At 40.8% G+C, this 18,080-nt stretch overlaps 1 protein-coding gene across 2 annotated transcripts; it reads right to left on the minus strand.

Moving 5' to 3' along the window:
• Positions 1-1,027: 1,027 nt before the first annotated feature.
• cpsf6 (cleavage and polyadenylation specific factor 6) lies at positions 1,028-18,080 on the minus strand. Of its 2 annotated transcripts, none has more exons than XM_034200814.1 (11): positions 17,926-18,080; positions 14,804-15,013; positions 11,873-11,976; positions 11,180-11,325; positions 10,776-10,952; positions 9,919-10,026; positions 7,610-8,111; positions 7,284-7,399; positions 6,967-7,120; positions 6,616-6,838; positions 1,028-1,611 (listed from the first exon to the last, which is right to left on the minus strand). In XM_034200814.1, the coding sequence occupies exons 1-10, from the start codon at positions 17,983-17,985 to the stop codon at positions 6,628-6,630; spliced, it is 1,788 nt and encodes a 595-aa protein (XP_034056705.1). In that variant the 5' UTR covers positions 17,986-18,080; the 3' UTR covers positions 1,028-1,611; positions 6,616-6,627. The 2 variants fall into 2 exon arrangements, with proteins under 2 accessions (XP_034056705.1, XP_034056704.1); XM_034200813.1 differs by having other exon boundaries at positions 10,776-10,973.

Below are 18,080 nucleotides of genomic sequence, written 5' to 3' on the forward strand. Positions count from 1 at the left end.
GTACACATGGAACAAACAGCAATATCAAACCCTCTGATGAAACACTGTTGCAGCACCACAAATATTTTTTCCCCAATTTTTATTTACTAAAATTCAACAACTGGACTGGCCAATGTCAAATATCAGGTTATCTACGCCAAATATATTTTGTAATTAAAAATATTGATCAGACAGTAAAAAAAACAGACATGAACCTCAGTGCTTATTGGCCTAAACGCTCTACTTAATACTACCAACTAAAAGCTCTGTATCACAAAGTGTATACAATCACAGCCTAACAAAAATGCAAGACAAACATTATGGGTGTAGGAAAGAAAGACATGATGCCGTGCATATGACAACGTTAGTGAGATGGTGCAGACAGCATGTTTAAGAAGTTGCTTATAAAGACCCTGCACTGAATCTGTTGCTTATGTTGTGGAGTGACAGGGCCAAGTGTTACACATGAATATACAAAAATGTGGACAAAATGGTGTAAAAGCACGGAAAAAAAGTCAAATGTACTTGAAATGGAGGATCTAATTTAGAATTTAAATCACCAATTACATGTTTACTACAATCCCTGGTTGAAGTTATATGGATTAAGAACATATTTCACATCAGAACATAAGACAAATTTGAATAGGGAGATTGTGGCGATAGCTAGTCAGTGCGATTAGACACAACAGAAACCACTTTGTAAACAGCATTTGCCTCTTGTTTTTTGGTCAAGGTATGTGTGTACCAGAGCTGCCTGAAATAGTTTAGCGCTTCAACCTGTTTAAGGTCTACACATCTTCCCAGCAACACATCATTTCACATTGCAATAAAGTACATTCATCTTACCTTTTAAAAGTTTTTTCCATTTAGAGAAAAGAACACAACAAAAAAAGATTTGTTTTTCCAAAACCATAGAGCCGTTTGCTAATACAGCTAGGAAAAAAATAAAAATTAAAGGTGGACATTCATTATGAAAAGTTTGCAGTCCAAAATACACATTTAATATAAATGAGCCAAACATGTAGAGGAATTCACCAACTGCATCAAGTACATCAGTAAACATTTTTTATTACAACACCATCTAGTTTTTAATCAAAAGCAGACATTTACAAACATTCTAACAACAAAAAGAATAAATGAGAATGAGGAGGGGGTGGGGAGAACACACCAAATATGTACCCTATAAAAACTGATCTCTAAACTGAATGTACACAGTACAGCGAGCCAATGGAAAATAAAAAGCAAACGGGATGTGATGTTTGTGTCTTCTAGAAAGGAATCGGTGGGCCATTTTATCGTTTCTTCGCAACAAAAAAAAGCATCACACAGTCATTTTCTTGTCAAATAAAACATCATAAAAATAAAAGAACTGTCTGGAAAGTTTCTTTTCTTTCATCTTTAGTTAACATGAGTATAGATGTTTGGATAACATAGCCTTACACAGGTCAGGGTCTTCCATCCACTGCTCTTATTCAGGCAGACAAAATGAACAGACAAGAGAGAAGTATGGTGGACAGGAGAGATGGAGGAGGAGGTGGTGCTTTGATCCTGTCCGGTCATGCAGAGCGGGGAGGTGGTGGCGCAATGAAATCCTTCCTCCTTTTCCTTCCATCCATCCATGATCCTCGTTAGCTAAAGGGGGCCAAAACGAAGGGTGGAGTTTGGTTTGGAGGCAGCCCAACAGAGAACACTTTACCCCCCCTCATCATTAAACCTCTACACTACACATACATAGTGCATACCAGGGCTGGGTGCAATTCAGCATCACTGTGAGTTACACATGTCCATTTACTGTTATGCTTACAACAGTATGGTCATAACACAATTAAACGGTCTGTGAAAATAGGGCATATAAATTGTATAATACAATATAAGGACAATCACTGCTGTAGACGTTGTATTGCACCCAACCCTGGGACAGACACAGAGAAACAATGTCATGCAAACTTTAACAGGACAAGAAGGAAATCTATCAGTATATACACAAACCAGAAAATGAAACAATATGCTTTCAAGCCCAGGCCTAAATGTACTTTATTTGTGTTTTGGAGACATGGATTAAAAATGTGTATTATATAAATGTGTGTGTGTAAATTAATATATAGATGCTTGAACGTGACACAAAGCACGACTATAATGTACACTACATTTCAGATGAATGGATAAAGGGAATATGCTGATAGAAAGGGCTAAGACAGGATTTAACTAGACTCCTGGCTTTACAGGGTCACTCCTGCATAGTGCAGCATATTTTCGGTTTTGTGTAGCATACTGTACGCCTAGTGCAATTTGCAAAGATTCTGGTACATTTGTTAAATTCTCCAATCCCCAGTGGTTTTCCAAAAGACTTGCCCTCTCCCGTTTCAACAACTTCTAAATTATTCATTGGTATGTATTAGGGATGGGAACGATTAATCGAATATTCAAAATTATTCAGGTCTTCGAATATGAGTTATGAATATTTTTATTGTAATTTTTTAAAAACATTTTTTGGGAGGGGCGCCTAAGTTGATTACATATTATCAAATGGAATAATTCAATGTATACGACAGTGCCATAGCTAAATGTGTTAGGTCTAAAGGTGTGTTTTGCTCCGCTCAAACCTCATCGTATGCCCAAATTCCAGCTGAGAGGGTCTTCTCTACAGCGAATCGCCTCCGCACCCGCCTCTCCCCTGAGCATGTAGACATGCTCATATTCTTAAACAAGAATGAGTATTGAATAGCCTCTGTTGTAATAGGGTTACGTTATCCTAACCCGTAATGTTGTTCGTGTATGATCCCTCTTTAATTTAAAAACTAAGTTATGTTTTAAGCATGAAAGCTGTAGGCCTATAGCTGTCAACTGTTCAAACTGTGATCACCTATTCAATACATTTGACAAATTCGACTTGGTTTCTATACTTTTTTGAACATGTATTTATTTATTTCTTCTTTTTTTTTATACGATGTGTACATTTCAGTTCATCGGTTAACCGTTTTTATGGGGGTCAAATATACATTTGCTTTTAAATTCCCATCCCTAGAATGCATTATGTTTAGGGTTGGTTACTACCCATAACACTGGGCTGTACGTTTGTCATACAGCTATTCCCAGAACACATGTATCTTAAATCCAAATGGTAATGGTAATGGCAGGCATTGAATACAAAGCTAGACACTGAAAACTTGAACCACTGTGACACAGCCAACGTTTCCGGAAATGAAGCAATATAGTAGTAAAAGACACAGAAAGGACAAAAAGAGCTGTAGATACAAACACAAAACTACCAAGAGGACGGTATGTATCAGAGGTCCACTTAAAGCACTTCAAATGGAATGTAACATTCATCAGATGAAACGTCAACAGTTCTGATACAGAAAGTCAAATTTGTTAGTTACTCTATTACTTTAAATCCAATTTAATGCAAGGTTTTTGCTTTACATGGGGAATTTAGAGTTAGTTTATGCACCAGGAAAGCCTTACTTACAGGCGATTTAAAGTGTATATTGAAACTTGAACATTCTTTTGCTGTACATAGGGTTTTACATGTTATAAAACCGACAATACCAAACACAGAAGACAAAGTTAATCCTAGTCACACTATTATTTATAAAAGGGGAGAGGGGCATGACTGAACCTTGTCAACAGCCAATTACAAAGCAGACCAAATCATAATTTGCCATATCAAAAATAAGATTCAAACATGTTCTACTCTTAAAGATATGTAATGTGTAGCAGCGTGTCATCTAATAAAGCATGGAAATGAATAAGGACAGAGCCAAACCAGGGTCAAACAGTCCATCAAATCAACGGATTCAACTTTTATAAAACACAACGCATGTGTAATTTATCATTACAAATGTTCTACTGAAAAGATTAGAATATCAAATAATCTTCAGAAATACTACTAATAATGCTTCAGGCATTCAAAAAAAATTGCTATTGCATGGTGGTGTAGAAAAATGTACACCTTAGCAATTCTACTCACTGTGATATCTACAAGGCTGATTGGTTGATCTTTATACGGGGAACTAAACAAAGCATTACAAATGTTTGAAGGCAAATTGGGTGAATGTTAACATTGTGCATAGGCCATCTTTAAGTGTCACAAATATTCAAGTCAAATGTTTTATTATTGATTTTGTTTTCTTAAATGGGCATAAATACTAAGTGCTGACATAGTCAAAGAAACTCTGTTTGACCCTGGTTGAACATGAGCGGATAATATGGTTTTTTTCACAAGTACATCAGGCTTGTGACGATGAGAAAAATGTCAGCCTGGAAAATCCCCCCATGGCAATATGAACAGATAAAACAATGTTTAAGCATATCTGTGGACACAACAAATAGCCACACTACCATCAGGATAAAAAGGGCCAAATTCGCTTTTTCACCCCCCAATTACCATGATCTAAAAAAGGTATCAAGAATGAATACAAACTGGGATTTCTGCAGACATTTAGGTAAAAATATACTTAGTGATTAAGCCCTGTGTCCACTGGGGATCTATTATCTAACAGAGAGAACAACGTGTGTGTTAGAGGAGGCTGCAGTCATTCATGTTGTAATGCTATAATCAAATGCATTGCTTTAAAAGAGCATTTAGGAAAAGGTTTTTACATTTAATTATTACAACTGTGAAACTATACAAATGCTTCATGTTCAAATAGAGAAAAACTAACTCCTTTAAAGAATCAGAAAAGGGAATCTTTTATAAATAATGTGTCTGATGGATAGAGCCACTATATTGAAGTTGTCAAAAGTGAATGTAGGTTATGTAGAGAGTAAATCAATTCTATATCAGAAAATGATTTGGGGGGATGTGCGACTGAGATGCAGAAGCTTCTAGAGTCTGCTCTATGAGCTCTGGTTATTAAACAACACCACAGACATCATAAGGGCTTTGCCGTATAGGGCAAGAGGACAACACAAAATCGTTCAAATCAGATATTTCATCTACAGGTTTTTGCAAAAGTATCATGTTGTTAAACACGCAAGAGACGCCATGGAAGAAAGCATCCATCCACAAACATTACATAATGATTTGAAAACCTCAACACCAAGCGACAATTGGCCTAAACAATATTTCCGTATACATTTATCAGCAACTGACCCAGAACATAATCCAAAAAGCCAGTTACTATACTGCGGCCGAAATGGAAATAATTTCAATGAACATAAAAGTCACATCAAAAATATCAGAAGTATTCAAATGGAAATTTCAGTTTGAGTGAATCAGGCAACTCAACTAGAAAATGCAATGTCTCAAACGTTTTTTTACACATTACTTGTGCTCAGGGTATCAAGGTCTATGTTGTCAGAACATGATATCAAAAAGGTATTTTTACGTCACCTCAGGTTCTTAAATTGAGGTACAATTATTCACAGGTTAGCAACACTAAATTACAAGACATTGAATTTGACAATAGTAAAATGTCAGGAAATGTTACTGACATGCAAATGTGGCAAAATGACATTCTCAGTTATACGCGAATAAAACATTTACCAAGTATATGTTGCCCCATCAACAAATTAAACATTGGATTTTTCTTCTTCTAAAAATACATCCCAATTTGAACAGATGATACAAAATGCTAAATCTGTAGGGAATACTTTGACATGCCAAACCTGCCAATCAGTCAAGGAACTACTATAACAATCACACTGACAAACCAACTCAGCTGTCACAATACACTTCAATTAAACTCACATTCAATGAAATGTCAATTTAGTATTAAATCTTTATATTTAAGCCAGAAGAAGCTTCTACTTTGTGGTCCACTGGCCAAAGAGGCTGGCAAAAATCAAAAACAAAATCCTCTTTTTATGAGCTGGATGGATGTTAACATAAGCAACAGTGTATCTATGGATCTGATGCATCTGAACTGACAAAAAGGCAGAGCACGTACAGCACTTTACCAACCAGACAAATATGTAGATGTAAAACGGCTGTTGCGGTTTTATAAGTAAATTAAATGATGCTTTTATTTTGGAATGGATATGGCAGAACACAAAGAGAGGCAGATTTTTTTTTGCAGATTACCAGTCTCAAAGGCATGTAGACAAAAAGGTTACAATGCATCCATAAAGTCAACTTCCTGAGAACCACAGCATTGATACAACTCTTACAAAACCCTTCTGCGCAATGCAGCATGATGATTACAGTAGTTGTGTATTACACATATTGTGACCAAGACCATATTCACGTCACAAACTTCAATACAAATGGGGACATTTTGAGGAAAGCAGACTTACCTTATACCTACCTTAAATCAAAGTTTTAAAAGACTCTTTCTTGCTTACCTCATCTCTCCTAGTCACTTTTCTCATACATTCTTAGTGGGACAAATAAATAGACTATGGCTTCCTTCTCTACTGTAAATGATGACTTCAAATATTGCTAAAATGTTCAAAAGCTTTTTTTATGCTATTTTATGAGTAAAAAGGCATCATTGCCTCATACTCAACTGAAACCTTTGTTGAAGAAGAGAGGAGGTGAGCAATCAAAGCAGAATTTTTTTTAAAGACATCTTCTGCCATGTAGATTAGGCTATTAGCGCCTGAACTGGTCTGGTTATGTCTAAAAGATGTAGTGATGAAAAAGACAGGAGAGTTTATTACAGAACAAAATACTACAGGAAATGTTGTACCCACCTTTCTTATCGTCTAGCGGTGTCGGTACTCCCTTTCGCGCTCTCTCTCGCGGTCTCGGTCCCTGTCCCGCTCACGATGGCGGTCGCGCTCCCGGCTGCGTTCTCTGTAATAGTCTTCATGCCTATCGCGGCTGCGAGACTTGTGACGCCGGCTCTTTTCTCTGGAGCGGCTATGGTCCCGTTCCCTGGAACGTTCTCGTCTGGCATTGAGAAGCATCATTGGACTGTGTACAAGGGTTTAAAAGTTTCAAATACCAAATCTTCCAGGGCCAATTCCCAATAGGAAGACATTTAGATACACTCAGTATAGTGTCACATTGAATATAAAAATGGCCCAAAATGAACATCTTACCTAGAGGCAGAACCGTAGCTTTTTGACTCAATGCCGTGGAGACAGTCCTGCAGGGAACTGATCAGGACCTTACAGCGGTCGTCCGCCGACACTTTGGACTGTTTAATCAGACTGATGGCTGTCACCAAGGTCTCTATGGCACTGCCATAGTCAGCTAAAGGACACAGAAGGTGGCATTGGCTATCAGTTGTTCTCTAATAATAATAATAGCTTGGATTTATATAGCGCCTTTCAAGGGACTAATGGCATCATATATGGGCTCACCCACAGTAAATAAGTACATGAGAAGTATATTCCTATATTATTGGAATTGTCACCTGCACTGGCGTCAGACACTGCTCGAGAAATTGCGCTGGAGGAGATGGCTCTGTTCCTGTTCATGATCTCCTCAAACTCTGCCTCGCTCAGTGGGGTCCGGGACACCTCCATTTCCCTACAAATTCACACAAAAGTCACAGTACTTGTTAGGTCCCAGAGTTACATAAAAAAGTAATCTTGCAACCAGTGCAACAACACATTTCAGAGTTAGCAACTTCATTTTATCATTAAAAAAAACTTTCTTTGTGGGACAAATGAATTGTTAACAAAGGCTGAGCGATTATATGTAATGTTTATTAGTCTGTCCTCCACCATCCTTTCTTACCGGCCTCCAGGACCGTAGTCCCCTCTGTCATATGGTGGCGGGCGTCCGTATAGGTCGTTTGGTCCGGGGGGGCCTCGGTTGTCGTTGGGGGGCATGTTGTTGTTGTTGCCAGGTGGGGGGAAGAATGCAGGGTTGACATGGGGTGCTGGTGGTGGTCCACCTGGTGGAGGACCTGGCATGTGTGGAGGTGGAGCCAAAGACATTGGGGGCCCAAGGGGGCCTGGGGGGCGCAGAGGGAAGGGTCCCGGGGGAGGTGGGCCCTGTTGAGGCGGTGGGGGACCAGGAGGAGGACCGTAACCTGGAGGTGGGGGGCCTGGGGGCAGGGGGCCCATGGGAGGCTGGCCAAACTGACCAGGGAAGAGAACAGGGGGAGGAAGCCTGTCACCACGATTTGGAGGACCAGGGTGGAGAGGGGGGAGACCCTGGCCAGGAGGTGGAGGTCCGAGTGGACCAGGGGGTCCGAGTGGACCAGGAGGGGGACGTGGTGGACCTTGCATCCCACCTAAAACAGAACACAGTGGACAAAACGCATGGCATGAGACAGAGTGAGATCCAGAAAACACTGTCATGGTTATTGTGTAGAGATCTCCCAAATATTAAGTGCATGCTTGGGGAATAAGTGTGCTAGTATTAAAACCACCAATACTTTTCTACTTGAAAATATAATTGGACCAGCTCTGAATTTAATATCCTGCCACATCCAGTATTTTCCATTATTTTATTCTGATGTAGATACCCGCAGGTAATTAACACACTGCTGTGTTGTATTTGTCTGGTTTTTCTGGTGTAGCACACATTTACTACTAGTGCATTTGGTTGTGCAACCCTGTGCTGCAGAATGACAATTAATAGTCCTTGAATTAATCATTGATATAGGGCAGTTCAAATCAAGGACACCAACACAGATGGGAGAGAAAGCCATAGCTACAGGGAACAACACATGTCAAAAGGCCAAAAAATAATGCTGCAAATAAAATCTGATGGCAACAAACCAGATGACGAGAAACACTTGTATTGTTTCAAGCAAGTATTTTATCCAGGTTCTAAAGTCAAGTCAATGCTGATGGAACATGTCTGTGAACCGCAGATACAAGAGCAACCGAGTCAAGTTTGTCTGACGTTGGCTAACTGAGCTTGTGGCCACCTGAGGGCTGTATATAAAAACACTCACACCAACAAGCCATATATCATTGTATTACGCTAGGATACCTCAAAGCACAGTGAGGCTTGGCATTCTACATTTACCTGACTATATAGCATGGAGCTGTCTATTTAAATAATCGGCACTTAATAACTACTTCATTATCACTATGTTTACTCCTATTTACTGTTAAATGGCCAATTGCTTACGAGAGATTCATATTGCTAAGCTTACTAGTTTTAAAATGAGACCAGAAATATGAATATATGACTTAAAGGTGGGGTAGGTAATTTTGGAGAAACCAGCTCGAGTGCACTAGAATTTGAAAATACACAGGTCTGTGGTTGAAACACATTTAAGAGACGGATCACGTTTTGTTCAGCCGGATAATCTCCACATGTCTATCCTACTTTTATCATTTTCGAATCATAAATCTAGTCGCCAGAAGCAAAATGCTAACGTTATGCTATAAAAGGAACTACAGAAGGGTCGCTGCTTCAACGTCACGCCAACTTAAGATCCATATTCAAAACTACAGATTCAAAGTTGTACAAGTTGAAGCGTTTGTTTTAACAGTTTGCAGGAGGCAGGGACTTGCTTTCAAGCAGAACACGGCAAACAAACTTAGCGGGAGTGTTTACGTGTTCGGTGTAATGTCGTAAAACGGCCTGGACAACTTCTGTAGTCCTATTCAGCCACTTGGTAACAACCATCGTTTCTCAGACACGGAAACTCTTCAAGAATCACCAGCGGGGTCACTGCTGATGTATTTAATGTTGTAGAACAAAACGTGATCTGTCTCTTCAATTTATGTCAAACACAGACCTTATTCCCAGATATCCCATTGCTTTTTGTCGAAGGAACCAGCAGTGGTAAAAATGCTAACTTACTTCCGGGTTTTAGGAAGCGTCACTGTGCTTCTCTATGCAGGATGATCTTTAAAAAACGTACTGTGGGATCCTGCCTCTTCAGTTTGCTTTTCAGGAGCATATTTTGTGAATTTCTGATCTGAACTAACCTCAAATGATAATAAAACAAATCTCTTAGTCCAAACAGAATGCAACTCTCGGCGAAAGGATTAAATGCAATTTGACTATTAAGGTAGTTCGGAAAGAAATTAGGGTCAGGTTTAAAAAGGTGATCGATCAATTGAATTGAGGTGTTTCACCTCTGCCACGCCAGTTCCCGTTCCTGCCCCCCGGCGGGAAGGGATTGAAACTCATATCCATCAGAGGGCCATCTTGGTGCCTAATCAGGTCTGGTCTCATTCCCGAGCCTAATGGGGAAGAAAGCAAACCAATCACAACTTTTTCCTTCATACCCTTCCCCTCAATAACCAAAGGCCTGCCTCAGCCCAGCAGCATGGGGAACAAGCTACTAAGCAAAAGGGGACATGTGAAAGAGGTGGGAAAAGATGCAAAAATGCTAAAAGGCTGGCACCTCCACGCTGTCCTACTTTGTTTCTCACGGCAGCCAATCCAAGATTTGCTAGGAGTTTAGGTTTGGTAGCTTGCCAAGTAAAGCTTTGAGAAAACTGCTTCTCAAGGAATGGATTGTTGGAAATAATCAGTGAGCAGAAAGATTGCAGCCAGGGAAAGATTATTTGTTCAACTACAGGTGAAGTGGGACAACTTAACAAACCAGATGGGGGGACATGCAAAAACACAGCACTGTCAAGAGAGATTTTTTTTTTAAAAACACACAAACACACACCAAAATAGACTATTTCTGGTTCCATGTGGGTTAGTAGAAGCAAAGCCTAGACTGTCCTTACAGAGCAGCACTGCAAGACAGAAATCAGAATTGTGTTTATGTGTATTTATTCACAGCATGAATTCGCTTTAACTGCTGAGACTGAAAATGTATTGCATCTACTTCAATGAGAAATATGCGATTTTCCAGTGAAGACGTGATAAAAATGACTTAAATCTCTTAATGAGATTAGGAGACAGGGAAGTAAGGATAATGTCATTGGCTAAATGAACTTGCCACAATGTTATAACAGCAAACTGAGGCCAAACTAACCAGGGAAATGTGGAGGTGGTCCTCCGGGTCCGGGTGGACAAGGGAAGCGGTCGCCTCCAGGTCCCGGTGGTCCGGGGAATCTGCCTCTGCCTCGACCCATGGGGAAACCTCCTCCACGAAGGCCACCGCCAGGGGGGCCGGCTTTGCCTTCCCCGGACATCTGGCCTGACTGGGCACCTTGGAAATGAGGGGATAACGCTAACTGAGTTTTAAAATCAATGTCAAATAATAACAAACATATGCATTGCAAAATGACAAGATGTTACTTAATATTTTTCAATTTCTTAGAGCATTTGCAAACATAGGTCCTTTTAAATATACATGGTGACAAGCATGCATGTTCAAATAATTCTCATCAAGTGTCAAATATAAAGCAATCTCATGTGTACATTACGCCTACTTACTTTTGCGTGACTGCATCTCAAACTGGCTGAGGGACTGTTTGTTGCACGGCGTGACGATGGGATTCTGACCATGGAGCTCCCTCTTCGACAGCAGCTCCATCAACTTCCTGGAAGATGACTCTGAGCCCACACACACCAGTGCAAACCTGCATGGTAAATGCCAAGGAGGTTATACACAATCCGAGTGAATGCATGACTTGTTTTTTCTTTTGAAATAGTTAAAGAAATATATAGGAAAATGTTTTCGCCCAAATTCAAATTTCACAAATTAGGACTGGACAGAATCAAATAAAGAAATTACTTTTATCTAAATTGAAACTGTCTAAAACTAAAATACTAGTGCAAAGTACAAATTATTTTATTCATAACAAGAACTTGGATAGATATGTAAATTGTAATCCCTGTAAATGTTGCTGTATGATGTCCTTTTGTTGTTCTGTTGTTTATGTTTTTATGTCTTTATGTGGAACCTACTGCTGCAGGTCTCCCTTGAAAAAGAGATCATTGATCTCAATGGGATTTCACCTGGATAAATAAAGGTTTTGAATTGAACTTGAAAGTACTATGAACAAATATGTAAGAAATAGCTCCCACCAAATGTTGGGACAATATGTTTTAAGAAGTCATTATAAGAACCTATAGCAGGTTGTCATTAAGTTCAATCATTGGAATTATATATAATAAAGACCTCACCCTTTTGACTGGCCATTGGCTCTGTTTTCAAAGAACTTGATCTCCAGCACATCTGTGATGCCGACCGACCGGATAGCTTCTGTCAGGTCCTCGTCAGTCGTCCACTGCATGAGAGAAGAGAGCGCCATTAGCATGACTGGAATCATGTGTAATGACCTGCTACGTTTTATATATTATGTTGCAAATTACACAGTAGAGGCTTCTCAATACTCTAATTTCCCCTCCTCGGTCCTCCGGTAGTGACCCGGAAATGGATTTTATTTTGACGATTATTCATTGACCATTTATTGAACTTTAAAACAAATAATATTTTACCAATAAACAAGATCAACAAATATGTTGGAGCGCACTTCCAAAACCATACTAAACATTTATTATTAATATGATAAATAAAAATAAATTAGACCAAAATAAATGAAATCAAATATGTTGCAGTGCACTGTCACAACCTACTGACAACTCCTTAACATATAGCCAACATGTTGGTAAAACATATTCAACATATTCCACTCAGTTAAACGTTGAAGGCTGGCCAACCGTCATGGTCCAGAAGTAACAGGAAATAAATGTTGAACTACAATTTAAGACCAAATAAAAATGTTTAGGCCACCATGGCAAATGCTGGTAGGGCTGCTCATGTCATCTCTTAAAGATTGTTCGCTAGAAACACCAGCCTGTTTACATGGTCTGGTTTCAGAGATGAGCGCAGGCAGGTGACAATATTGCCACCTGTACTGAAGACCCTCAGCCACGCCCCGACACATGGGGAGACGCCGGCCAATCACAAAGCTTTGATGCGTTCAAGTGCATTATTCTGGCACAGGAAGATTATGTTACAGGACATTAACGATAAAACAGAATATTGTTGTTCTATTTTTAGACACATCTCGCGATCGACTGGTTGGGCACCCCTGGGCTAGACCATAGGTCTGTTGTGGTAGCAAAGTAGTCAGCTGAAGCCACATCTCTCTCAACTTCCCCACGGCATTTGTCATATAGCGCAGGCAGCGCAGCCGCAGACCTGCTGAAATAATACCGAGACGGCATCGCGTAACGCTTGTCCAACGTGTTGACAAGTTGCTTAAAGCCCTCGTTGCTAACAGTGCTAACTGGGCACATATCTTTAGCGATGTGAAATGTAATGGCACCTGTAATATCTCTGTGTCTCTGCGAGCTCGTCGCGTAGGCCGTTGCTCTGTACAATGCGTCCTGAATCGATGACTGTGATGATGTGGTGGATGAAGTCGAGCGGGCATCTGCTTTTTGTTGTATTACTGCCCGGTCGTATTGCACTTTGTGGTTGTATTTCAGATGATTAAAGAGATGTGGTTGTGTTAGCGTGTGGTGCCAACACAACCTGGTAACAAATCCTGCACTGTACTTTGTTTTGCTCCACGTCGGACTCCGGAAAGCCAAAGTACTTCCAAATAGTGGAAATAGTTTGACCCTTCTTTTTAACGAGTTGCTGCTCTTGATCTGACATCTTCGCTCGCGCTGAACACTCACAACACATGTCACTCCCACGTGGCCGAGTGGGCTTTTAGGGAGGGGCGAAGCGCACCGAGCAAAAATAATCGTATTTTGTCAATTATGCTGTTTTCATAATCGTCGCAAACCATAATCGTAATCGCGATTAAAATACGATTAATTGCACAGCCCTACTTTGCAGTGTGCGCTCCTTTTGTTGGTGCCGCCGGCGTTTTGTTCGAAGTTTTTATAGTTTAACCTAATTACAAGCGATACAGCTGCAGGTGTGCCGCCGGTCGCCATGGTGTTACCATGATGTTAATGTTAAAGGTGGGGTAGGTAAGTTTGAGAAACCGGCTCGAGATACACTTTTTGTTATATTCCATGGAATGCTCTTAACATCCCGATAGCCGGCCCGGCTAAAGTAACTGGATGGCCGACCTGCCTGTCAGCCTCCCATCGGGGCACAAACTTATCTCGTGCCCTCATTGGTCATGTGCGCGTTCGTGTGTGTTGGAGGAGGGGCTCTGTGAGGAAGTGGCAGATTTTCTCCGGTTGTGTATTTTCAAATTCTAGCGATCTCGAGCCGGTTTCTCAAATGTACCTACCCCACCTTTAATACGCCAAAAATAGAAAACACAATGATTGTTCACGAGTCCCAAAACACGAGTCCGAAGTCTTTTGAGCGGGAGTCCAAGTCAAGTCTGAAGTCTCTGTGTGTGCGACTTAAGTGCGACTCGAGTCCGAGTCACAAACTCGAGTCCGAGTCACAAACTCGAGTCCCCATCTCTGGCGTGTGGTACAGTGTGTAGGTGTGTGTGTGTGTGTTGTACAGTGCGTAGATGCGGCGGACAGACGGGTCTCAGCTGGTTTGGTGTCCTCTGCTTACTTTTAATACTTGTAAATACAACGTTTGGCCCGTAATTTCAATTCCCCATTTCAGCGACCAGAGAGAGGGGGGTCTCTGATTGTGTTACGTTATTATGAGAGTGCTCTCATACTTTAAAAATTGTATATATTTATATAAATATATTTGTGTGTATATGTCCGCATCTGTAGCCTGTTATTGTCTCATTATGCCGCACTGTGAATGAATTAAAAATAAATATAGAAGTCATCATGAACACATCTGTCCATCAGACAGAGGGCTGCTGTGCCTCCTGTCATCATTAATGGACGTCTCTTTAAAATGACCGCTCAGAGGAGAGGAGTTCTCATTTCTCTAACTGCCTGCTGCTTCCCTTCCTTGACTCCTTCGCTCGCGTCTCCTGTGGGCGGGACTAAGTCTCGAGGATAGGAGTCGAGGAGGGGAAATTAGAGTATTGAGAAGCCTCTAATGTATAGGTGAACATCTGTCAAGGCACAAGAATATCTGTCTTTAATGATACTTTTTTTAAATTATGTTGCTTCTATTTATAAAATATTTTGTATGGATATATCATATCTAAGTAGCCTTCTACCCACCCATGTTAGGTTTCCTATGTACAGGGCAATCCTTTTGCCTGTGTAGGTGTACACCACGTTGGGTTGGGAACTCTTCCCTCCCTCTGAGCCACCCTGTGTAGGCAGTGTGTCCAGATAGTCGCGGTCCTCCGGAGCATCTCCATTGTTGGCTGATGGAGATATTACATCATCATACAGATCGATCTGGTCGTGGACCGGGTAGTCGGCTTCCTGTAGAGCGTGACAGTAACAGTTCAGTCAAACATGTGACACATTATGAGCAGCCCATGTATATAAATCAGAGACAATGCATAGAATCACATCGTTTTGACGTTTCGGTACATCATTAACAATTTGCAGGGGTGAATTTGTGAGTTTTATTTCTTATTTGATTTGATTGCAGCAGTATCTGGTGGCACAATACATCATGATGGGTTTTTCTAATTTGCAATAAATGCACCTGATTCAAGTTTACTGTACATGCTGACAAATCTTAAATAATCAATTTCTACATGCACAAAATACTCAAGTGCCTGCCCTTAATCCAAAAAGACAATATCCCTCCTTAGCTGTTAACACGGAGCATACTCTAAATAAGACGCTACTTTTCACTGTTGGTGGATATTTCCAACTGTAGTGTGTTAACTTGTTACCATTAGAGCTGGTAGGACTCTTGTGTCAACAAGTTTAGTTAATCTTTTTTTAAGCCTCTTATAGCTGTTAATGTTGAACACTATAAACTATATCGGAGTATGTGGAACACGCCTACAGTTGGTCCTTAGGCAGGTGAATACCTCGGTCTTTCTTTAATTCATGTGACCATATAACACCATGAAAACAACAAAGTGCAGTTTATTTGTAACTGAACACAAGTAGAACAGGTTATAGGGGAGCAGTGGCTGTGTAAATGTCTTCAGTTTAGCAGACGCTCTCAAAATAGATTGGGACTTGTAGACATAATAATTAAGGAGGTCATGCCAAGATATAATAAGTAATCTTCAGACTGATGCTTTGACTAACTTTGTGAACTTTTCCGTCTTTGAGTATCAGTATGAAGTAAGACTGTTAAAGGAATGCTCATGACACTCATTTTTAAATAATGATCATCCGATAAAACAGACCAGTCTCTGCCAGTCTCTCTTTTTTATTTGTTTTTAATCCGATGACATTATCAGTGATTTTAAACTGATTAATTACCGAAATAACATCAACACTGTGGGCAGCGCCATTTTACCGGACGTGACGTAAACCATGCGTTTGGTTTCGAGGACACGTTGATGTTCATGTTATTTACTGTAGTTACTCTCTTCAAATATGCCTCATTGTATCGCGAAACATTGCCACAATTCTGATAGGAACAATCCACGGAATGCTCGGTTCCTATCTGTTGCCAAAAGGTAAGCGTAGGTAAGTACGTTCGGAGGCAGTGGCTAGCGAAATGTGGCCGGCCCGAACCGAAAGATCCACAGGCGCATGTATGCAGCGAACATTTCAAGTTTCCGGACGACTACTCTGAGAGTATGATAAAACATAACATGGGATTTATTGAACAACCATTACTTAATGGAGATGCAGTACCATCGGTCTTTCTGGTGTCATCACCGACCAGGACACCAGTTCGGCCAGTTGAGAAATCGCCCTCTGCAAGTATGAAGCGACGGAGGACCAGAAGTAGTGCTCGGAGTAAGAATAAGGTATGTTATGGCGCATTTCCATTGCAGCGGGTAGCCCCGTTTAAACGTCCTTTATCGTCCAGGCCAGGCCAGTTTTTGGTGGCCTTTCCATATAGCGTAGTACCGGCTAGTGGGTATTTCCCCCCAGTTTTTCCGGCCCCATAAAATCGTGGTTCTAGCGCCAGGGACAACGAGGCTGAGTATGCTAAACTAGAGAGGGAATCGCTAGCAAGGGTGGTACTACATGCATACATATCTAGTAATCAAAATCATTGTATCTACTAAGTAGTACTAAGTAGGCTCGAACCTGTATGGCTGAATTCCCCCTTCCAATCTCTTCATATTGCTCAAAACTTCTTCCTCGGCTGACGAGTCCGAACTCAAATACTCCGCCCATGTTTTCATGTGTTTACAAATTGAACGCATGGATGACGTCACGACCGTCACGTGACTACTGAAAATGGGCAAAATGGCAACGGCCTGACGGAATATACAGGTTTTGATAAAAAAGAGCTATAAAATCATTATTTACCGGGGAATATCGCTGATTTCTTCAGGGTATGGTTTAAACATAATGTTTCACTAAATACTGATGTTTTGATTAATTATCTAATGAGTGGAGCATTCCTTTAAGTGACGTTAACTCTAATGCACCAGCCTGGTTGACCTAATGTTTAACGATTGAACAGAAAAGTGACTTCCGTAAATGTAAACATGAACAGCTGAGGGCATCTCTTATACAAACAAGTCAACATTAACCTACACTATGGAGGGAAGATTTTGCAGGAGATTAAGTTGTCTCTAAGGGGCCAGCAAACAACATATTGCCCCCTGGGTTCTGGTGTACAGGAAAGGGGCGTGTTAGGAGTAGACAACAACATATCCAGCCAATGGACACAGAGATGCTAAGGTTGCACTAAGCTAAGAGTATAAAAGCTAACACTCTATAATGTTACGTCTAATAAAATGCTTTCTGAATTAAATGTAAAACGCCATGCCTAGTAACAATTAAGGTTCAACCTACTAAAATGTGCTAGTATGAACTGAGAAAACACAAAGGGAGCCACAAAGTAACGTGCCAAACATAATTATTGTTAGAAAGCTATCGCCTGCTAGCTATCGTAACTAGCGCGCCACAGGCAGCCATTCCGAGGCCCGACACAGTGAACAATGATAGAGGATGATTTTAGCCTTCAGCCGAAGAAATACAATATATTTGCACATTTCATGTACTTTTCTTTATGCTTCACGCGTGGTGGTAAATGTCGACAACAGCGCAAATTCCACATTTCTCGGCGGTAATAGTATCTGAGGATGCGGGCTTGCAGCATGGTGGAGGGGGGCCTGTATGCGAGGGAAACTCTACCCAGCAGAACACACCATTTCCCAACCAGACTAAGCACGAAATATCACACACAAATACAGAACAATTAACCGTAAGATGAAGTGTGCTCAATGCGCGTTCAATACCTGATTGAATTCCTCCTCTACGTCGGCGTAGATATCGATGTGATCCACACCGTCCGCCATTTTCCACCAACCCGTCCCTCTCTCTGCCGGCAGAGCAGAGCTACACTGAGACCCAAACAATGAGCCGGAGAGGGACCGCTAGCGCCCCTGCTGGC

This window comes from Gymnodraco acuticeps, unplaced genomic scaffold (assembly GCF_902827175.1).
Source record: "Gymnodraco acuticeps unplaced genomic scaffold, fGymAcu1.1, whole genome shotgun sequence".
Classification (NCBI taxonomy): Eukaryota; Metazoa; Chordata; class Actinopteri; order Perciformes; family Bathydraconidae; genus Gymnodraco; species Gymnodraco acuticeps.